Source organism: Mya arenaria, chromosome 2 (genome assembly GCF_026914265.1).
Source record: "Mya arenaria isolate MELC-2E11 chromosome 2, ASM2691426v1".
In the NCBI taxonomy this organism is placed as follows: domain Eukaryota; kingdom Metazoa; phylum Mollusca; class Bivalvia; order Myida; family Myidae; genus Mya; species Mya arenaria.
In genome coordinates this window covers 36,624,282-36,639,761 of record NC_069123.1, presented here as the reverse complement: position 1 = coordinate 36,639,761, position 15,480 = coordinate 36,624,282, and the positions used below count along the sequence as shown (strand labels likewise).

General features: G+C 34.8%; 1 protein-coding gene across 2 annotated transcripts; it reads right to left on the bottom strand.

The window, feature by feature from the left end:
- Positions 1 to 2,635: 2,635 nt before the first annotated feature.
- LOC128242310 (isovaleryl-CoA dehydrogenase, mitochondrial-like) lies at positions 2,636 to 14,868 on the bottom strand. Of its 2 annotated transcripts, none has more exons than XM_052959422.1 (12): positions 14,712 to 14,868; positions 11,627 to 11,716; positions 10,908 to 10,959; positions 10,264 to 10,433; positions 9,581 to 9,674; positions 9,129 to 9,265; positions 8,431 to 8,527; positions 7,987 to 8,080; positions 5,366 to 5,447; positions 4,764 to 4,868; positions 4,192 to 4,264; positions 2,636 to 3,640 (listed from the first exon to the last, which is right to left on the bottom strand). In XM_052959422.1, exons 1-12 carry the CDS (start codon positions 14,850 to 14,852, stop codon positions 3,507 to 3,509), a joined length of 1,269 nt encoding a protein of 422 aa, XP_052815382.1. In that variant the 5' UTR covers positions 14,853 to 14,868; the 3' UTR covers positions 2,636 to 3,506. The 2 variants fall into 2 exon arrangements, with proteins under 2 accessions (XP_052815382.1, XP_052815375.1); XM_052959415.1 differs by lacking the exon at positions 7,987 to 8,080 and adding an exon at positions 7,505 to 7,598.
- Positions 14,869 to 15,480: the final 612 nt, after the last annotated feature.

Below are 15,480 nucleotides of genomic sequence, written 5' to 3'. Positions count from 1 at the left end.
GATTATCTCATGGGATAAAATGTAATACTGGTTGACTTACCAAATTGTTTTCAACAACAGTTTTGTTTTTTCAAATTTGTATTAAAACTAGATTTAATTTGAAAATTGAATGTAAAAAATCATACTTTTGTCGTGAAAAACTATTATTGTCCTACTATTTTGTCGAACGAGCTCCATTCCCTGGGACTGTGCTTGAAAGCCTATGAAAGCTTTTATGATAAATCTGAACATGAAAGGGAGTTAAGGGACTACATACAGATTGGCACCAAAAAAAGTTTTTTTTCTATAACGAATCTCAGGACAATTATTTAATTAAATGTTTTACTCTTTGATATCATAATTGTAAAAAAAATGCCAAAATGTAAAAAAACAAGAGCTGTCACAGAGACTGCGCTCTCGACTATTCCGCCGCTTTTCAGTGTAAGGATTGAAATGTTTTGGCGAAACATGCATGGATCACTGTTAGATTAGATTTCAATGCAATACATGATGTGCTGAGATACTAACATAAATGTGGTTACATGCAAAATTTTAAGCAGAATTTTTAAGTCTAATAATAAAAGGCCATTATTTGCAAAATACAGTTATCTAACTTGTTTATTCAATTAGGTTGGGTGGTTGAATACCATTGTATAAAGTCTCAATGCAATACCTCAAGTAGTTGCTGAGATATTAACCTATGTGTGCTTGCATGCAAAACCTTAACCAGAATTTCTAAGTCAAATAATAAAGGCCTATTATTTGCATTAAATGCAAACTAGAGTTATCTAACTTGGTTAATTAAGTAGGTCAGATGGTTGAGTACCATTGTATAAAGTCTCATTGCAATACCTCAAGTAGTTGCCGAGATATAAACCTATGTGTGCTTGCATGCAAAATCTTAACCAAGGTGTGACACCAACGCTTGGGCGAGTAGTATAGCTCTCCTTATTCTTCGAATATTCAAGCTAAAAATCGATTCGGAGACCAGATTCAAACCAGTGTCGCCAAATTGCAGACCAGTGTTGTATCCACTATATTACGAAGGCTTACCCTAATCCTTTGGAATATTAAAGCTATATACCTAACTTGGTAATATCACGTGATAACATCGACTAGCCAATCACGCACAAGAATGAATTCTACAAGGTATACATACCTAGTAATCTTTTTTAATGGAAAAGTACAAATAAATGCGAGAAATAAATCAATTGTGAACTAAGTGGTACTTCAGTTTAATAGTTAATTTCGATGCATTGTACATGTACATATCGATACCAAGTTCATGTCAATTTTTGACAATTTTCTTCTTTTTTCGCTATTTCATCATATGGTGTATAGCCCCTTTAATAACAAGAGGCACATCAGTGCCTGTGCTCCACTGGCCAAAAGGTTCAAGCAAAGACCACCTAACGAACATTTTCGTCAAGTTTCATAGAAATACAATCATCAATTTTTGAGGAAAAGTTATTAAAAAAATTTTTTTACTTTAATAGCTCTGGCTGCCATGTTGTGCAGTGGACCGAAATGATTTGGGCAATTTGAGTAAAGCAGCACCAAACAAACATTTCTGTCAAGTTTTATCGAAAAAAGGTCATCGGTTTCGACGACAAGTCGTATAAAGTTTTTTTTATTTTTTAGCTCTGGCAGCCATGGTGTGCAGTGGACTGGAACCATTTAACAAATTTTGGTTAATGACCACCCAAGGAACATTTCTGTCAAGTTTCATCGAAATCTGATCATCGGTTTCTGAGAAGATGTAGTTTAACGTTTTTTTCTATTCTTAGCTCTGGTGCCCATGTTGTGCAGCAGACCAGAACTGTTTGGGCTATTTTGGTTAAGGACTACCCAAGTAACATTTCTGTCAAGTTTCATTGCAATACGATCATTGGTTTCTGAGGAGAAGTCGTTTAAAGGTTTTTCTATTTTTACCTCTGGGGGCCATCTTGTGCAGTGGACCGAAACCATTGAAGCAAATTTGATAAAGGACCATCCAAGGAACATTTCTGTTAAGTTTCATCAAAATCTGATCATCGGTTTCTGAGAAGATGTTCTTTAAAGGTTTTTCTATTTTTTTGCCCTGGCAACCATGTTGTGCAGCGGACCGGAACCATTTGAGCAATTTTGGTTAAGGACCACCCAATGAACAATTCTGTCAAGTTTCATCAAAATCTGCCTATCCGTTTCAGAGGAGATGTCGTTTAAAGATTTTGCTATTTTTAGCTGTGGCGGCCATATTGTGCAATGGACCAGAACCATTTGAGCAATTTTAATAAAGGACCACCCAAGGAACATTACTGTCAAGTTTCATCAAAATCTGCCGAACCGTTTCAGAGGAGATGTCGTTTAAAGATTTTGCTATTTTTAGCTCTGGCGGCCATATTGTGCAATGGACCGGAACCATTTGAGCAATTTTGGTAAAGGACCACCAAAGGAACATTCCTGTGAAGTTTTGTCAAAATCCGCTTATCAGTTTCAGAGGAGATGTCGTTTAAAGTAAAAGTTTACGCACGCACGCACGCACGCACGCACGCACGCACTCACGACGGACAATCTGTGACGACATAAGCTCCATGGCCTTCGGCCAGTGGAGCTAAAAATTGCTGATTGAACATAATGCTGATTGAACATAATGCTGATTGAAGAAACTGACGAAACCAATTAAATGTTTTTATTGTCATTATTTAAGTTTGTATCAATAAATAGAATGTACACACAAACAATTAATTCTATACCCATTTCTGTTCAAAAATGTACATGTACAGTAAAACAAGAAAGTTATATACATTGACACTTTTTCTGAATATAATTTTACGGGTAGTCAGAAATTTCATTAAACATATAAAAATGATTCATGTGTGTTAGAAAATAACAACCAAGTGTTCTAAAACTAGATTCTTACATTCTATAATTGTATAAAATTATGATCCAAAAGTCACATCTCATCAAAAACTGTTCAATAACAATGGTAAAATCAATAATATCTCTTTTTCAAGTAGAACTTCAAATATAAAAATAAATGAATAAGTTCTACAAAAGTCACATACAGGACTATTTAGAACACATTATAAATGTTAATATTATAAATGTTAATACTGACAAAAGATTAAATTCATTATTTTTTAAAGCTTTTTTAATTTTTTAAAGCTGTTTTTATGGAAAAAAAAATTCCAACTGAGTATTACTACAAATATTGTAGGGTAACATTAGCTTAATCCTACTCATTTTTGAACAATTAAATTTGAGCCATTGATTACCTGTGTTATTTTTTTTTAAAGTATTAATACTGCCAATTTAATTAATAAATATGAGTACACTGTTATAAGAGAGCATCCAAAGAGTTATAAATTTGTGTAAATTTCAACAAAAAAGTATTATTACATCTGAAATATCAAATTCAATGGACATTTGTTTGTTTTTTAAATCCAAAATATCAATACATAAGTATCACATTAAGATTGCCATAAATTTTGAACATTATTGTTCAACAACCTTAGTACATGCATTTAATAGCCAAGCCCTGAGAGTTATTTATAGTAAGCGTTAATCGCCCTGGCGATGACTAGTCTGCGCACTTCACTCGTCCCTGCTCCAATCTCGTAGAGTTTGGCGTCGCGTAAAAATCTGCCAGTTGGGTAGTCATTGATATATCCATTGCCACCTAGCAAAAAATGTTAATAATGAAACAATGGCTTCTTGAAGCCTCAAATATATTTGGATAAATATTGACTTATCTTTTACAATTTATTCAATCAATGCATTCAGGTTTTTTTTGTACCTATAGCATTTACAAATATAATTTGTACAATAGACATGAATATTTTCATAGGAACAATTATTTAGAATCATATAGACTAATCAATAAGCATTCTTGCTAAAAGATTTCAAAAGGAGGCTTCATTTTCTTGTTAATTTCTTAAGGTAGAACTATGGCACATGCCTTGGAATATATGAAGTGATTCAAAAAGCAAACAGCTGTTCTTTTTAGAGTAACACAGCCCAAAGCTAGGTATGAAGCATTAATTTACCAATTGTGAACACCACGGAAGCACGTGTCTATTTTTTTTTTTTGTGTAGTCATGGCGAGCACAAGAAAACTCTCCATCTCACACTGAGTAAGTTTTAAAAAGAAGTGAGTGTTCCACATATTCATTAATAATACCGATACTATATGAACCCATGTTCAAACTTAATGTATAAAAAGCTAATTACCCAAGATCTGAATGGCATCCAGCGCCATCTGTGTTGCTGCCTCGGCAGCATACAATATCACACCAGCACAGTCCTGAAATAAAATCTCCATTTTTTACATTTACAATCAATAAAAGGTACTGTAGTATTGTACTGTAGTGTTCAGTAATTCTGCTTGTAAAATGAAGATAAATTATAACCATTTCCAACTGCATGTACCTTGACTCACACATTCTATTTGTTACAAATTCAATGCTAAGTAAAGGCTATTCCATTTAAACAAAGAACACTCCCTAAAAAGGCTCTTTCAAATAAACTTCACCTTTTTTTTTTTTGTAGCAAAAAATGCACAAGAACCTCCCCGTATAGAATTTCTTTATTTTCACTTTGTGTGGAGGGTTTTACCTTTTAATGGAATAGCCCTTTTGCAAATTTAACACTTTTATGACAATTTCTCTTAGTTTTGATACAAAAATTCAGGGTGATTAAACCATCCCCCACCTCTTAGTTCTGATATCTATTAAAGGCCATCTTTATGCCATCATATTCCTCACACATTAAACAATGTTATATATTTCAGCCTCTATACTCACATTGGGACTTATGTTTCCGCGGTCGAGAGCCCGAGCCACGTTATACACGTACGACCTGTTCGCGTTCAGTGTCACGTACATGTTAGCTAACTTGGCCTGTATCATCTGAAATATTATATAAATGTTTGAATCAAAAATCATAATTCAAAAGCTAAAACAATGTTATCATATAAAATCTGATTTTTTTGCTTTATGTTTTTTATCATTAAGCGAGCATGCGAAAATTTCTGTCCCTCAAAAAACAGATGAACCCCTGACACAATTTTCTGTCTAGTGACACCAGGTTCAAACTTTATGCACATCCCTAAGACCCCAATTATAAACTTAAATTGAGAACCAGAAACCCCACTGAGAGTTATAATCATAATTCTTTAAACGTGACCAACAAAAAAACTAAGACTATGACAACTTCTCCATTTATTCAAAAGAAAACAGACATGCTTAAGATTATAAAATGAATAATTCTATATACAATACTATCAGTGGAATGCTGTCCAAATAGAGGTAAAGCCAATCCAAAGGTTTTGAACTTGATTTTATTGATAGCAAAACTGATTTAGTTTGACCAGATTAAAAACCATAAATTGCTTATTTTCTATTACCTGGAAGTGTCCTATTTTCGAACCAAAGCACTCGCGTTCATGCGCATACTTGAAGGCAACATCACAACAGGCCTGCATGATCCTGAAAAGAAACAAAGTTATAAATATCTCATTAAAAATTCATTATTTAAATAACAAGAGCACTCCATGGGGATACCTATGCTTGTCCGTTTTTCTTATTCCACCAAGAGGCATAACCCAATAACTGATTTAGCCAGAGTTATGGCACTTGCTATACAACTGGGTGTATCAACGTGTGTTCTCAGTGAATACCACATGATAAATTGCGTCACAAATGCTATGTCGGAAGGCAATATTTTGATTTGAAAAAAGACTATAAACAAAGATAACTTCACTATTTCTTCACCATTTAAATGAAACAAAGCGCAGTATACCGCTTACAGAGCCCCACCTTCGGTCTTTACCAGAATTTGATTGCGAGTTTAGTTTTTAAAACACTTCAACAAACCTTTTCACAATACGGCCGTCTGACGGAGCACTGTCAAAACATTATTTTGGAAACAGGTTTGTCGAAGTGTTTGATGATACTAATGACCTATCAAATTTCGGAAATAATACAAATGCGGGGCTCTTTTAACCAGCATAGACTGCCCTTTGTTTCATTTAAAATGGTGTTGTGAATGAAAAGTTACCTTTGATTTAAGTCTTCATTTTAAGCAAATTTTTGCCTTCCGATGTAGCATATATGACGTAATCTATCACATGGTATACACACACTGGAGTATGGACTACAGCAAAGAATGGTGAAAAGGCCTTTATACTACAAAAATCTAAAGATCAATAATAGTACTCAGAGTTAATGTCACTTATAAAATAATAATATTCACTTTCAAAATCAAACAAACAGTTTTTTATGCTTTGTAGTATTCAAGTAAGATATTAAATTCAAATTGCACACAAGTCATATAAAGAATATTAAAGTTGTGTAATATTGGTTTATAAATGAAAAATGATCCTGTAAGTACATGTAGTACTACAAATATGACTGCGCAGATAAGCTACCATATACAGAAGGAAGGTGACAAGCAAAATATTTTGATGAGTGGCCTATACAACGGTGTGTCAAAAATGCTTTGAATACGTCATCAATTGAACCATTGATAAAACTCTGAATTAATGTTTAGATAATTAAACAAAAGAGAACATGAAGAGAATGGCATGTTTACTGTCAGATCACAGTAACATACTGATACATTGCATCAAAGATATTTTTTGTTGTTGAAACAAGTTTTTTTGTTGTTGAAACAAGTTTAAGTATGAAGACCTTGAACAGGAACCCGACCGACCACCCCCCATGTTGCAAACGCCTAGTAAGCTGCCCTGAATTGAATGATCATAACTGCATTTTGAAGGCATAAATGTCACACTGGTCAGAAATTCTGCCCATTGCCAACGGGCAAATTCTTTTAAATCATGTAGAATTCACAGTTCCATGTTATAGCAATAGTTTTGCTAAAATAAATGTTCTGTAAGAATATTTGTACCAAAAATAACTTTAAGATCACCTGGTCTATTTCATATTAAAATAAAAATTTATAAATGACAAACAAGAGGGCCATGATGGCCCTAAATCGCTCACTGAGTAAAAGAGTTTAACCTTTATTTATCAAAATAGCTTGTTTCTCAAAGAATATTGAACAAGAGCTGTCATAGTATGCGACAAATGCCCCCCGAATGTGACATTGACCTATGAACAAGTACATAAAAAGTTGATCTTGCCTTTATGAAAGATGATGATAACCTATTGTTGACATTTTCCTTTAGGTTACCATGGCCACAAGAGTTCTGCATGGAATTAATTTCTTTGAACAATGTTGAAAAAGCACCAACCAAGGATCATTCCTATGAAGTTTCATCAGAATTGTCCAAGGGGTTTAGGAGAAAAAGACTATTATAACCAATTGTTGACGACAGACGCCGGACATTGACCGATCACAAAAGCTCACCTTGATCACTTTGTGCTCAGGTGAGCTAAAAAACAGACATAATTAGATTTAAGCATCATGGCAAAAAATGATATTAATTAAATGTATGCTTCAGACCTACATGTTTGATATTAGATGTATGATGATAGTGTTAATAATTATGCCTGGCATGACATGATCACAGTTGACTTACCCGACAGGTCCTGTGGACAGGATGCACCGTTCTATATCTAGGCCACTCATCAACACGTACACACCCCGATTAGATTTGCCCAGCATTTGGGAGGCTAGCAGGAAAAATAGCACGGGAGTAATATAGTTATCTTTCTAAAATACTATCTGCAGACTAGCCCGGATACAGAGAGGGGTGTGTACAAGGACATATACAGTATGATAAAGAACAAACAAGATTTGATAGGAAACATTTCAATATTCCATAAAATTGATTTATATTTAGCAAACATTCACTTAATATATATATATACATGTAATACATTCAACTCATTATACTTTTCTGCAAAAGTAGTGGAGGGAATAGATTCAATTTTGTTATTTTATTTGTTCTTGTTTGTTCTTCTCATACTCTAGTCTGAGTAGACAATGATAGTAAGAGTGGCTGCTTTTCCGACAAGGTACCAGGTGAGTAATACATACAGAAAAAAGGCTATATCTCACCCCAGGGTTCCTGCCGACCCCGCACCCCTCTCTACATCAAGTCCTGACATTAAAACATACACCCCGCCACCTACACTGCCCAACACCTGGCTTACTGCAATGAAACAATACAGATCACAGAAAAATTCTTAAACCCCATCTCCTAGCATATTTATATTTCAAATATTTCTTATTTTTGCATAAGGAATGTTTTTCAAATCTATTCCCCTAGATGCAAGTGGTTTTCCTCTCAACATAAGGCCTTTCCATTAGCATGTTCCTTTCACACAAACAGCCACCCTTAGTGTCAAATCCTAGAGTAAATCACAATGCGTTTTGGGATTTATCTGTATAGAAACATGTAACAGATAGGGGGAGCTTTGTCATCATCTAAATTATCCTCCCCAATTCCATCACAAAAATACTCTCATGATTACATTTCTTCTGAAACAAAAGATTCACTACCTGGCACTTTACAGTCTTCAAAGATGAGTTCTGATGTGTTGGATCCCCTCATACCCAACTTGTCCAGTTTCTGGCCAGTACTGAATCCCTCCATTCCCTGTAAAACAGATATCAAAGCACTGACAGGAAGGATGGACAAGAACATCAATGAGTGAACATTAAGGCTTGTCAGTTGTTGTATTTACAGTCTAACAAGGGGCATAACTAAATAATTATTAAAGCCAGAGTTCCAGTCTTGCTCTAAATGTGTGTTATGAACAAAAGTTCACGTGAATATCTCGGAAACATTTTTTATTCTAGTCATGGTTTTTGCAGAACATCAACGCTATGTGACTCCCCCCAAAAAACTTTTGAAAAATAGAAGAACAAAGTGGCTGTGTTTCGAAGTTTTGAAACTGAGCTTCATTGATTTTTCTTTTGAAATCTGATAGTAGACACGTATGAATGGGTAACATTTTTTTCTATGACTCACTGTTGAATATGTGTTCATATTCTTTCTTTTGTTTTTATGCGCGAGTGTTTACATCAACACCGGCCGGATAGAATAAACGCCATTCCTTACAGTACCGAACCCATACCCCAGTTCAACATTTGAATTTGAGTCAATAAAAATCAAGGGGTGGCAGAAAAAAAGAGGGTACAGGCGAGATGAAAATCTAGGACTTAATTCATAGTTGTCTTAAAGTGAAAACCAATACCTTTTCTATGAGGAAAGCTGTAATGCCATGCTGGGGTTTGTCAGTGTTAAAATCTGTTTTGGCATACACCACTAGGACGTCAGCATCTGGACCGTTTGTAATCCAAAACTTGCTGCCATTCAACACATAGTAGTCCCCTTAAAACACAAATTTAGACATTACAATTAGACATATAAAAATAGCCACAATGAGATGAACACTTCAAAAGAGCTAATGTTAACCATTTACTCACCTTCACGAGTATCAATGTTTGTTTGATATCCATTTATAACTGACTGCTCAAGTATACAAAAGGTATCTGCGTTTTCTTAACAGTAACCTACTATCTCAGAAATGATACACATATGATGCTTAAATCTCTGACCTTCTACATGAATACTCTAAAATACACACAGATAAACAAACAGACAGATATAATCATATATTCCAGTCTTTTCTGACATTTAGCAAACCTTTGTTATCTGCTCGGAGCTTCATGGACACAACATCAGACCCGGCATTTGGTTCACTCATGGCTAGGGCTCCTATGGTTTTTCCTGCTATCAACTAAAGCATAGAAAGAAACAGAAATGACAAAGTTATAAACAATAACACTGTAAAGCTATGGAATTCTTTTATTTGTCCCATCTGTATGAAACCAGGATCTGTCTTTGTAAAACGTTACATTTTCAGTAATCAACATTAACAAACAAACACACTGATTTCGAATATGTAACCATTATGTGGTGGTTTCTACTCATGCAGCACACTTCCCAATAGAAAATTACTGACATGTACTTTGATAAACTGTTATCTACAGACTTTCATCGTAAAACTTTAAGTTCAAATGATGCTTTTGTATACATGTGAAGAATGGTTTATTGTGCATTCAACATTTACAGTGTACAATCTATACACAATCATGTATCTGTTATATAGCTGCAGGCTAACACATTTTCCAGAATTCCAGTGATTTATGTTGTAGGGCTAGTTTGTTTTTTGGTACTTTACATAACAAGGGTCTTTCAAAAGATGAATGCAACTTTGAATGAAATAAGAACAGTCTTTCGATGAGCCATCAAATAAAAAATATAGAATTTCAGGCTAGTGATGGAATTGTTTACACTGCTAAAGCGGTATCTATTTATAGACTCACGTCTGGAAGATATTTTTGTCTTTGCTCCTCACTGCCATTGCGGACGATCTGATTGAGACAGAGGTTGGAGTGAGCGCCGTAACTGAGGGCGATACTCCCTGAGGCGCGGGATAGCTCCTCCATGACAAGGCAGTGCTCTAGATATCCCAACTCCAATCCGCCATACTCCACTAGACAAGAGAGGAGGGTATAATTTGTGTTTTTTTAAAGAAAATAATACCCACTTACTAGGCTTGTCATTTAAATCAACATACATTCCAATTCTTAATTTACATCATAAAAGAGCATATGTAACAGTACAAAATTGATCAACAACCTTGCACAATGCAATATGACAATGAGGGCTAACACCGTTGGTAGAATGGATCCACTGGATTGTTTTGTTGACGGAGTATATGATCATTTATTACATTAACATGTATATGTAGTGTTTGAAATCAGAACAAGATCAGAAACCTTGTACTGGTAAACTGTTTTCCAGGCTTGCTAAATTTTTCATTTTATATAACATGGACTACTGACTATTACTTTTTTAAGCAGAGCACAAGTCCAAGATTAGAGCTTGTTCATCCAAACGTTTAGATTCATATTTACAATCACGTAACTAACAATTATACAGTTAATGTAACGGGTAGTATATTTACCAGGGGCTGTGATTCCATGCAGTCCGAGTTCTCCGCATTTCTTCCAGAAATCCTGCATTAAACAAAAGAAACATAAAGGCGCAGCATTAGATCACTACCTTCAGTCATGGCGTTCAGGTATCACACAAGAAAGTCTCTATAGAACTTACAGACCATAATTTTACCAAATTTCATCATTTACTTGTATAATTGCCTACTGGTTTTAGATATTAGAAGTTAGGGGGTTAGTAGAGGACCCAATATGGGATATACTGTGGAAAAGAAACCATCGTTCTCACTAAACATGGTTTCCTGTGCCCTGAATAACCCATATTGGATCACCTACTACCGGTAACCCTGTTATGTATATATCACATAGATAGCCTGTTTACATTGGTAAATTGACTTGAAATGTTTCATTTATCATGGGAATGAAAATAGACACCATTTTGGTACGATATAATTTATTGACCCAATATGAAAAATATGGGACCAGTCCTGGACAAAAAGCATGATAGTGTTCCTTGATATCTTCAAAGTTTCTATAAATGCAAATAGCACATTCATTTATTTCTATGCAAATTCAATTTGTATACTCATTCAAATTATCTACCTGAATAAAATCAAAAATAACAATACAGTAAACAAAATTCAAATTAGTTGAACAAAATGATATTTTATTGACTTTAGAAGCTGTTCCGTTACTTCATTTGATATCATTTCAAATATGAATAACTAACCTTTATCTGAGGAAAGGAGTTGGTTTTATCAATCTCATCTGCGTACGGAGCAAGTTCTTTCTGAGCAAACTGAAATACTGTTTCTCGAAGCTAAAAAACAAAAAAGAAACATTCACTGTATAATTCACAAGAATAGAATGTTGAGAAGTCTAAAATATGTTTTTGTTGCTTTTTTATGATTTACCATGACCCCTCTCACTAAAAGGGATGGAAAGACACTGATGTCTTGTTGTGTCTCTAACAGATCACCTCAAATAGTTGTACAATCATTCCTTTTATTGTAGAAATACAGATTGCAGACAGCAGAAGACAGAGGGTTACAACTACATAAACATACATGAAATTAAAAATGAAAAGTTCTCCTTCATGTATAACGCAGACTACAGAACATTTCCATGGATAAAATTAACAGGGTTTGTCTCAGTGATTAAGAGTAGAATGAAACATTAAAATTCTAATATGTTCAAGAATACAACCAACATTTACAGCCAATGAAATTGCAGATAGGCATTTATTAAGTACTAAATGCTTAATCATTAAGAATCTCAACTTTTGTGATTGTGTAAAGGTCCGCTCACTGCCACTCATCCTATACATAATCCCTGTGTCAGACTTTGTTTTGACAATGTGTCAGCTAATTAGGTTGACTTCTTAGTCAGTTAGATGACCTGAATTAAAATCTTAATGATTAAGAATGGCTCAATCGTTAGCTCACTCCCCCCATTCTTAATAATTAAGATTAAAATTCATGTTATCTAACTATTTCAGAATATACTGTAGGCAGAACTATGTTCATAGTATGTTGGTGTACTTGGTTGGTAATATGCAAATTGGCATACTGGTTGAGAAGCAGTTTCCGACAGTTTTTATACGTTTTTATTGAATTATTGATACGTTTTTAAACACCTACTAAAATTGTTCACTTTTTAGATAACTACAGCTCAAGCTGCTTTTGTCGATATATTTTTCACATGTGTGACGTCACATATAGTGTATCTAATAGGGGCGCAAAGAGGGTACTTACACTATTCTGATTAGCTTGTGATGAGAAGCAGTTTCCGACAAATCGAATTCGGGGCAGATTTAAGGTGCCTATTATGTGTTTTTATTATCTGTTTATTTAATATATTAAATATAAGACTGTTAAAAGAGAAATATTATTTAATTTTTCAGCATTTACGAAAAATTTAAACTTTAAAATTTACGACCGTCAATTCATACTCGAAATCAGGCAGACACTGAATATCAATCATATTTTGATTCATTTCTGATAGAAACTTGTGTTTGGATACATTTAAGTGAATGCGGGTGCGAAACAAGCATGACACCAATGTTCACAAAAATGTACACAATTTCATTGATCATCGTTTGTATAAGTCAATTAAGGAAAACCTTGTAGCTATTCATAGATATGCAAATTAGGTTCACACGCATGCGCAATACGCTGCGCGTGTCGATCCCCCACGTGCAAGTTTGTGTACAAAATGAAAAAAAAACCATTAAACATTAAATCATAATAAAAGTTACTTACGTGTCTCGGTAAAAATTTCAACTTTTGATTGCCTAGTTACCATATAGTTGAATTGCAGTACCTTCTTTATGAAGATCTAAAGAAAGTACGCGAAAATGTGATTTGTCGGAAACTGCTTTCCGTCGGAAACTGCTTCCCAACCAGTATCCAGTTCTCAGTGTGGAGGTTTAGGGTCTATATACATATATAAGACGAGTCGACCCCTTCAGGGTTGAACATGCTTTTCTCTGAAGGGACCTGTTGGCCTGGCTGGCCTCCCACGTTACAAACGGTGGCAGCATTTGGATGAAGATAACTGCCAGATCAGAGTTGCCTTACCCACAAGTTTCCCTGGCTAAGACTCTGTATGAGTCTTCTCGGTGGGGAAAGTAATATAATGTTCCGCTGTAGGCAGTGGTCGAAATAAGCACAAGCCCGTAAGCCCTGCACTGGTAAAATGTCTTTCGGGCTTGCTCAAATTCTGAATTTTATACAGCAGGGCTAGTTAAAAAAATTGATGCCAAGCTACTGGTTGACGGTACATTTCCGAACAGGACACAAATCCCGAACACCGGCTAAAACACGCGTTTGTTTAACGTGATCGATTATTCAATGATCTAGATCAATACAGAGGCTTGCCTTGGTCACATTTGCGAAGTTTCATCTTGTTTTGTTAAGTATTTTTCTAAAAAATGCCATTCAGTGTGTTTACGCTTAAAGATCAAAATGTAGCACATGGGGGAATGACGTCAGAGAGTGCACGCACATCTTTAGGTTTTGCAGTTATGTTGACCCACATTCAAGATATTTATAAATAGAAATCACGCTTTACATTTGAATTGCATGTTTTGAAAAACATCGGCAACAATAAATAACTTTACAGCTTTTATTTAATATAGCATACTTATAAATTATAATTGTATGACCATGTATTTTCGCTTTGCAAGTGTTCGGTGTTTGTGCCCTCCATAGCATAAATTTAAGGGTGATTTACTGTCCATAAACTGAACGATTTTCGACATAAAATTGATGAGATCATGAATCTGTACTTTGACAGATTTTGTCACATTAACCAAAGATGTTTCATACGCAGTTTTAACTTACTACAACAAAAACTCTCCAAGATAATTGTGAAAAACCTCAAGAAGTGTTCGGATTTGTGACCTTAGCCAGTATAGTATAATAATTCGGGCTTGTTGATCCAAAAGTCTAATTTTGATGAGTGCTGTAGGTGAAGTGAGTTCTTAGAACGATGGTGTCCTTCGTTGGTTATATGCAAATTGCATTATCCAGTTCACCGTGTGGAGGTTTAGGGTCTATATATGTATAAGACCAGACGACCCCTTCAGCCTTCAGGGTTCAGCATGCTATACTCTGAAGGGATGTGTTGGCCTTGCTGACCTTGCATGTTACAATTTGAACAAAAGTGGATTCTTTTATACATCAGTGATTTCAAAAACACATTTCATTTTATAAACCTCTGTCCCCTGTACTAGGTAACTGTGTTTGCATGTTTTATTTTAGTAAACAAGATCTTGACACCATCACTGAATGATCAAGAAGATGACAGCATACCTGTTTTTGTTCATCTGACAGGCCATATAAATTATCATCAATTGGAAAATGTGAAGAGAGTCGTATCTGATTTTTAAAGCATCTATTTATGTTTGAAAGGCTAGATTTCCCCAACAAGGTTAGCTTTCGTAAGGCAGCCATTTTGTTTCCAACTTGAGTCAAGTCGGCTTTGTACGAATCGGTCGAAAAGATTGGCAGCATGCAACAGTTTTTAAAGCGACCTCGGACGTATTGTAATGTAGATCGCTAGGTATAAAAGTCGAAATTTAAGTACTATATTAGTTTCATTCAAGCTACAGTACATCTCTTTGGTGATGGTAATATACACTACCTAGCAATCACCCCCGAATCAAACTGCAGATTACTACAATAAACCATAGATACACTTGCAAGGTAGGAGCAACAATTGAAAATGGATTTTCACCCCTAGAAGCGCCTGGTGGTAACTATATAAGCTACGATATAATGCTTTAAATAATAATGCTTAACTTTATTGCTGTTAACATGTTCAAATCATTGATAATTTATATGTGTATATATATGTGTATGCACTCTCGCATTTATCAACTATTGCCATGTCATGTGTTACGTTATTGTAATAACGATGCACTGATATATGTTCAAGTTAACAATAAATGTTCTGTTCTGTATATCCAGAAAGTACAATCACTGTCCGCTTCAGTTCAATGGATTATGTAATTACTAATTATGACACCATTCAGGAAGAGATAAAATATTTTTTTAGCTAAACCCAATGATGGTTGACCTC

Bases quoted from the DNA above. Each gene is read 5' to 3' on its own strand.
- LOC128242310 (XM_052959422.1), bottom strand. From the start codon at position 14,852: ATGGCTGCCTTACGAAAGCTAACCTTGTTGGGGAAATCTAGCCTTTCA. The intron at 10,434-10,907 runs GTAAATATACTA...TCTCTTGTCTAG, and splicing joins GCATGGAATCACAGCCCCTG to TGGAGTATGGCGGATTGGAG. The intron at 4,265-4,763 runs GTGAGTATAGAG...ATTTTATTTCAG, and splicing joins GCGGAAACATAAGTCCCAAT to GACTGTGCTGGTGTGATATT.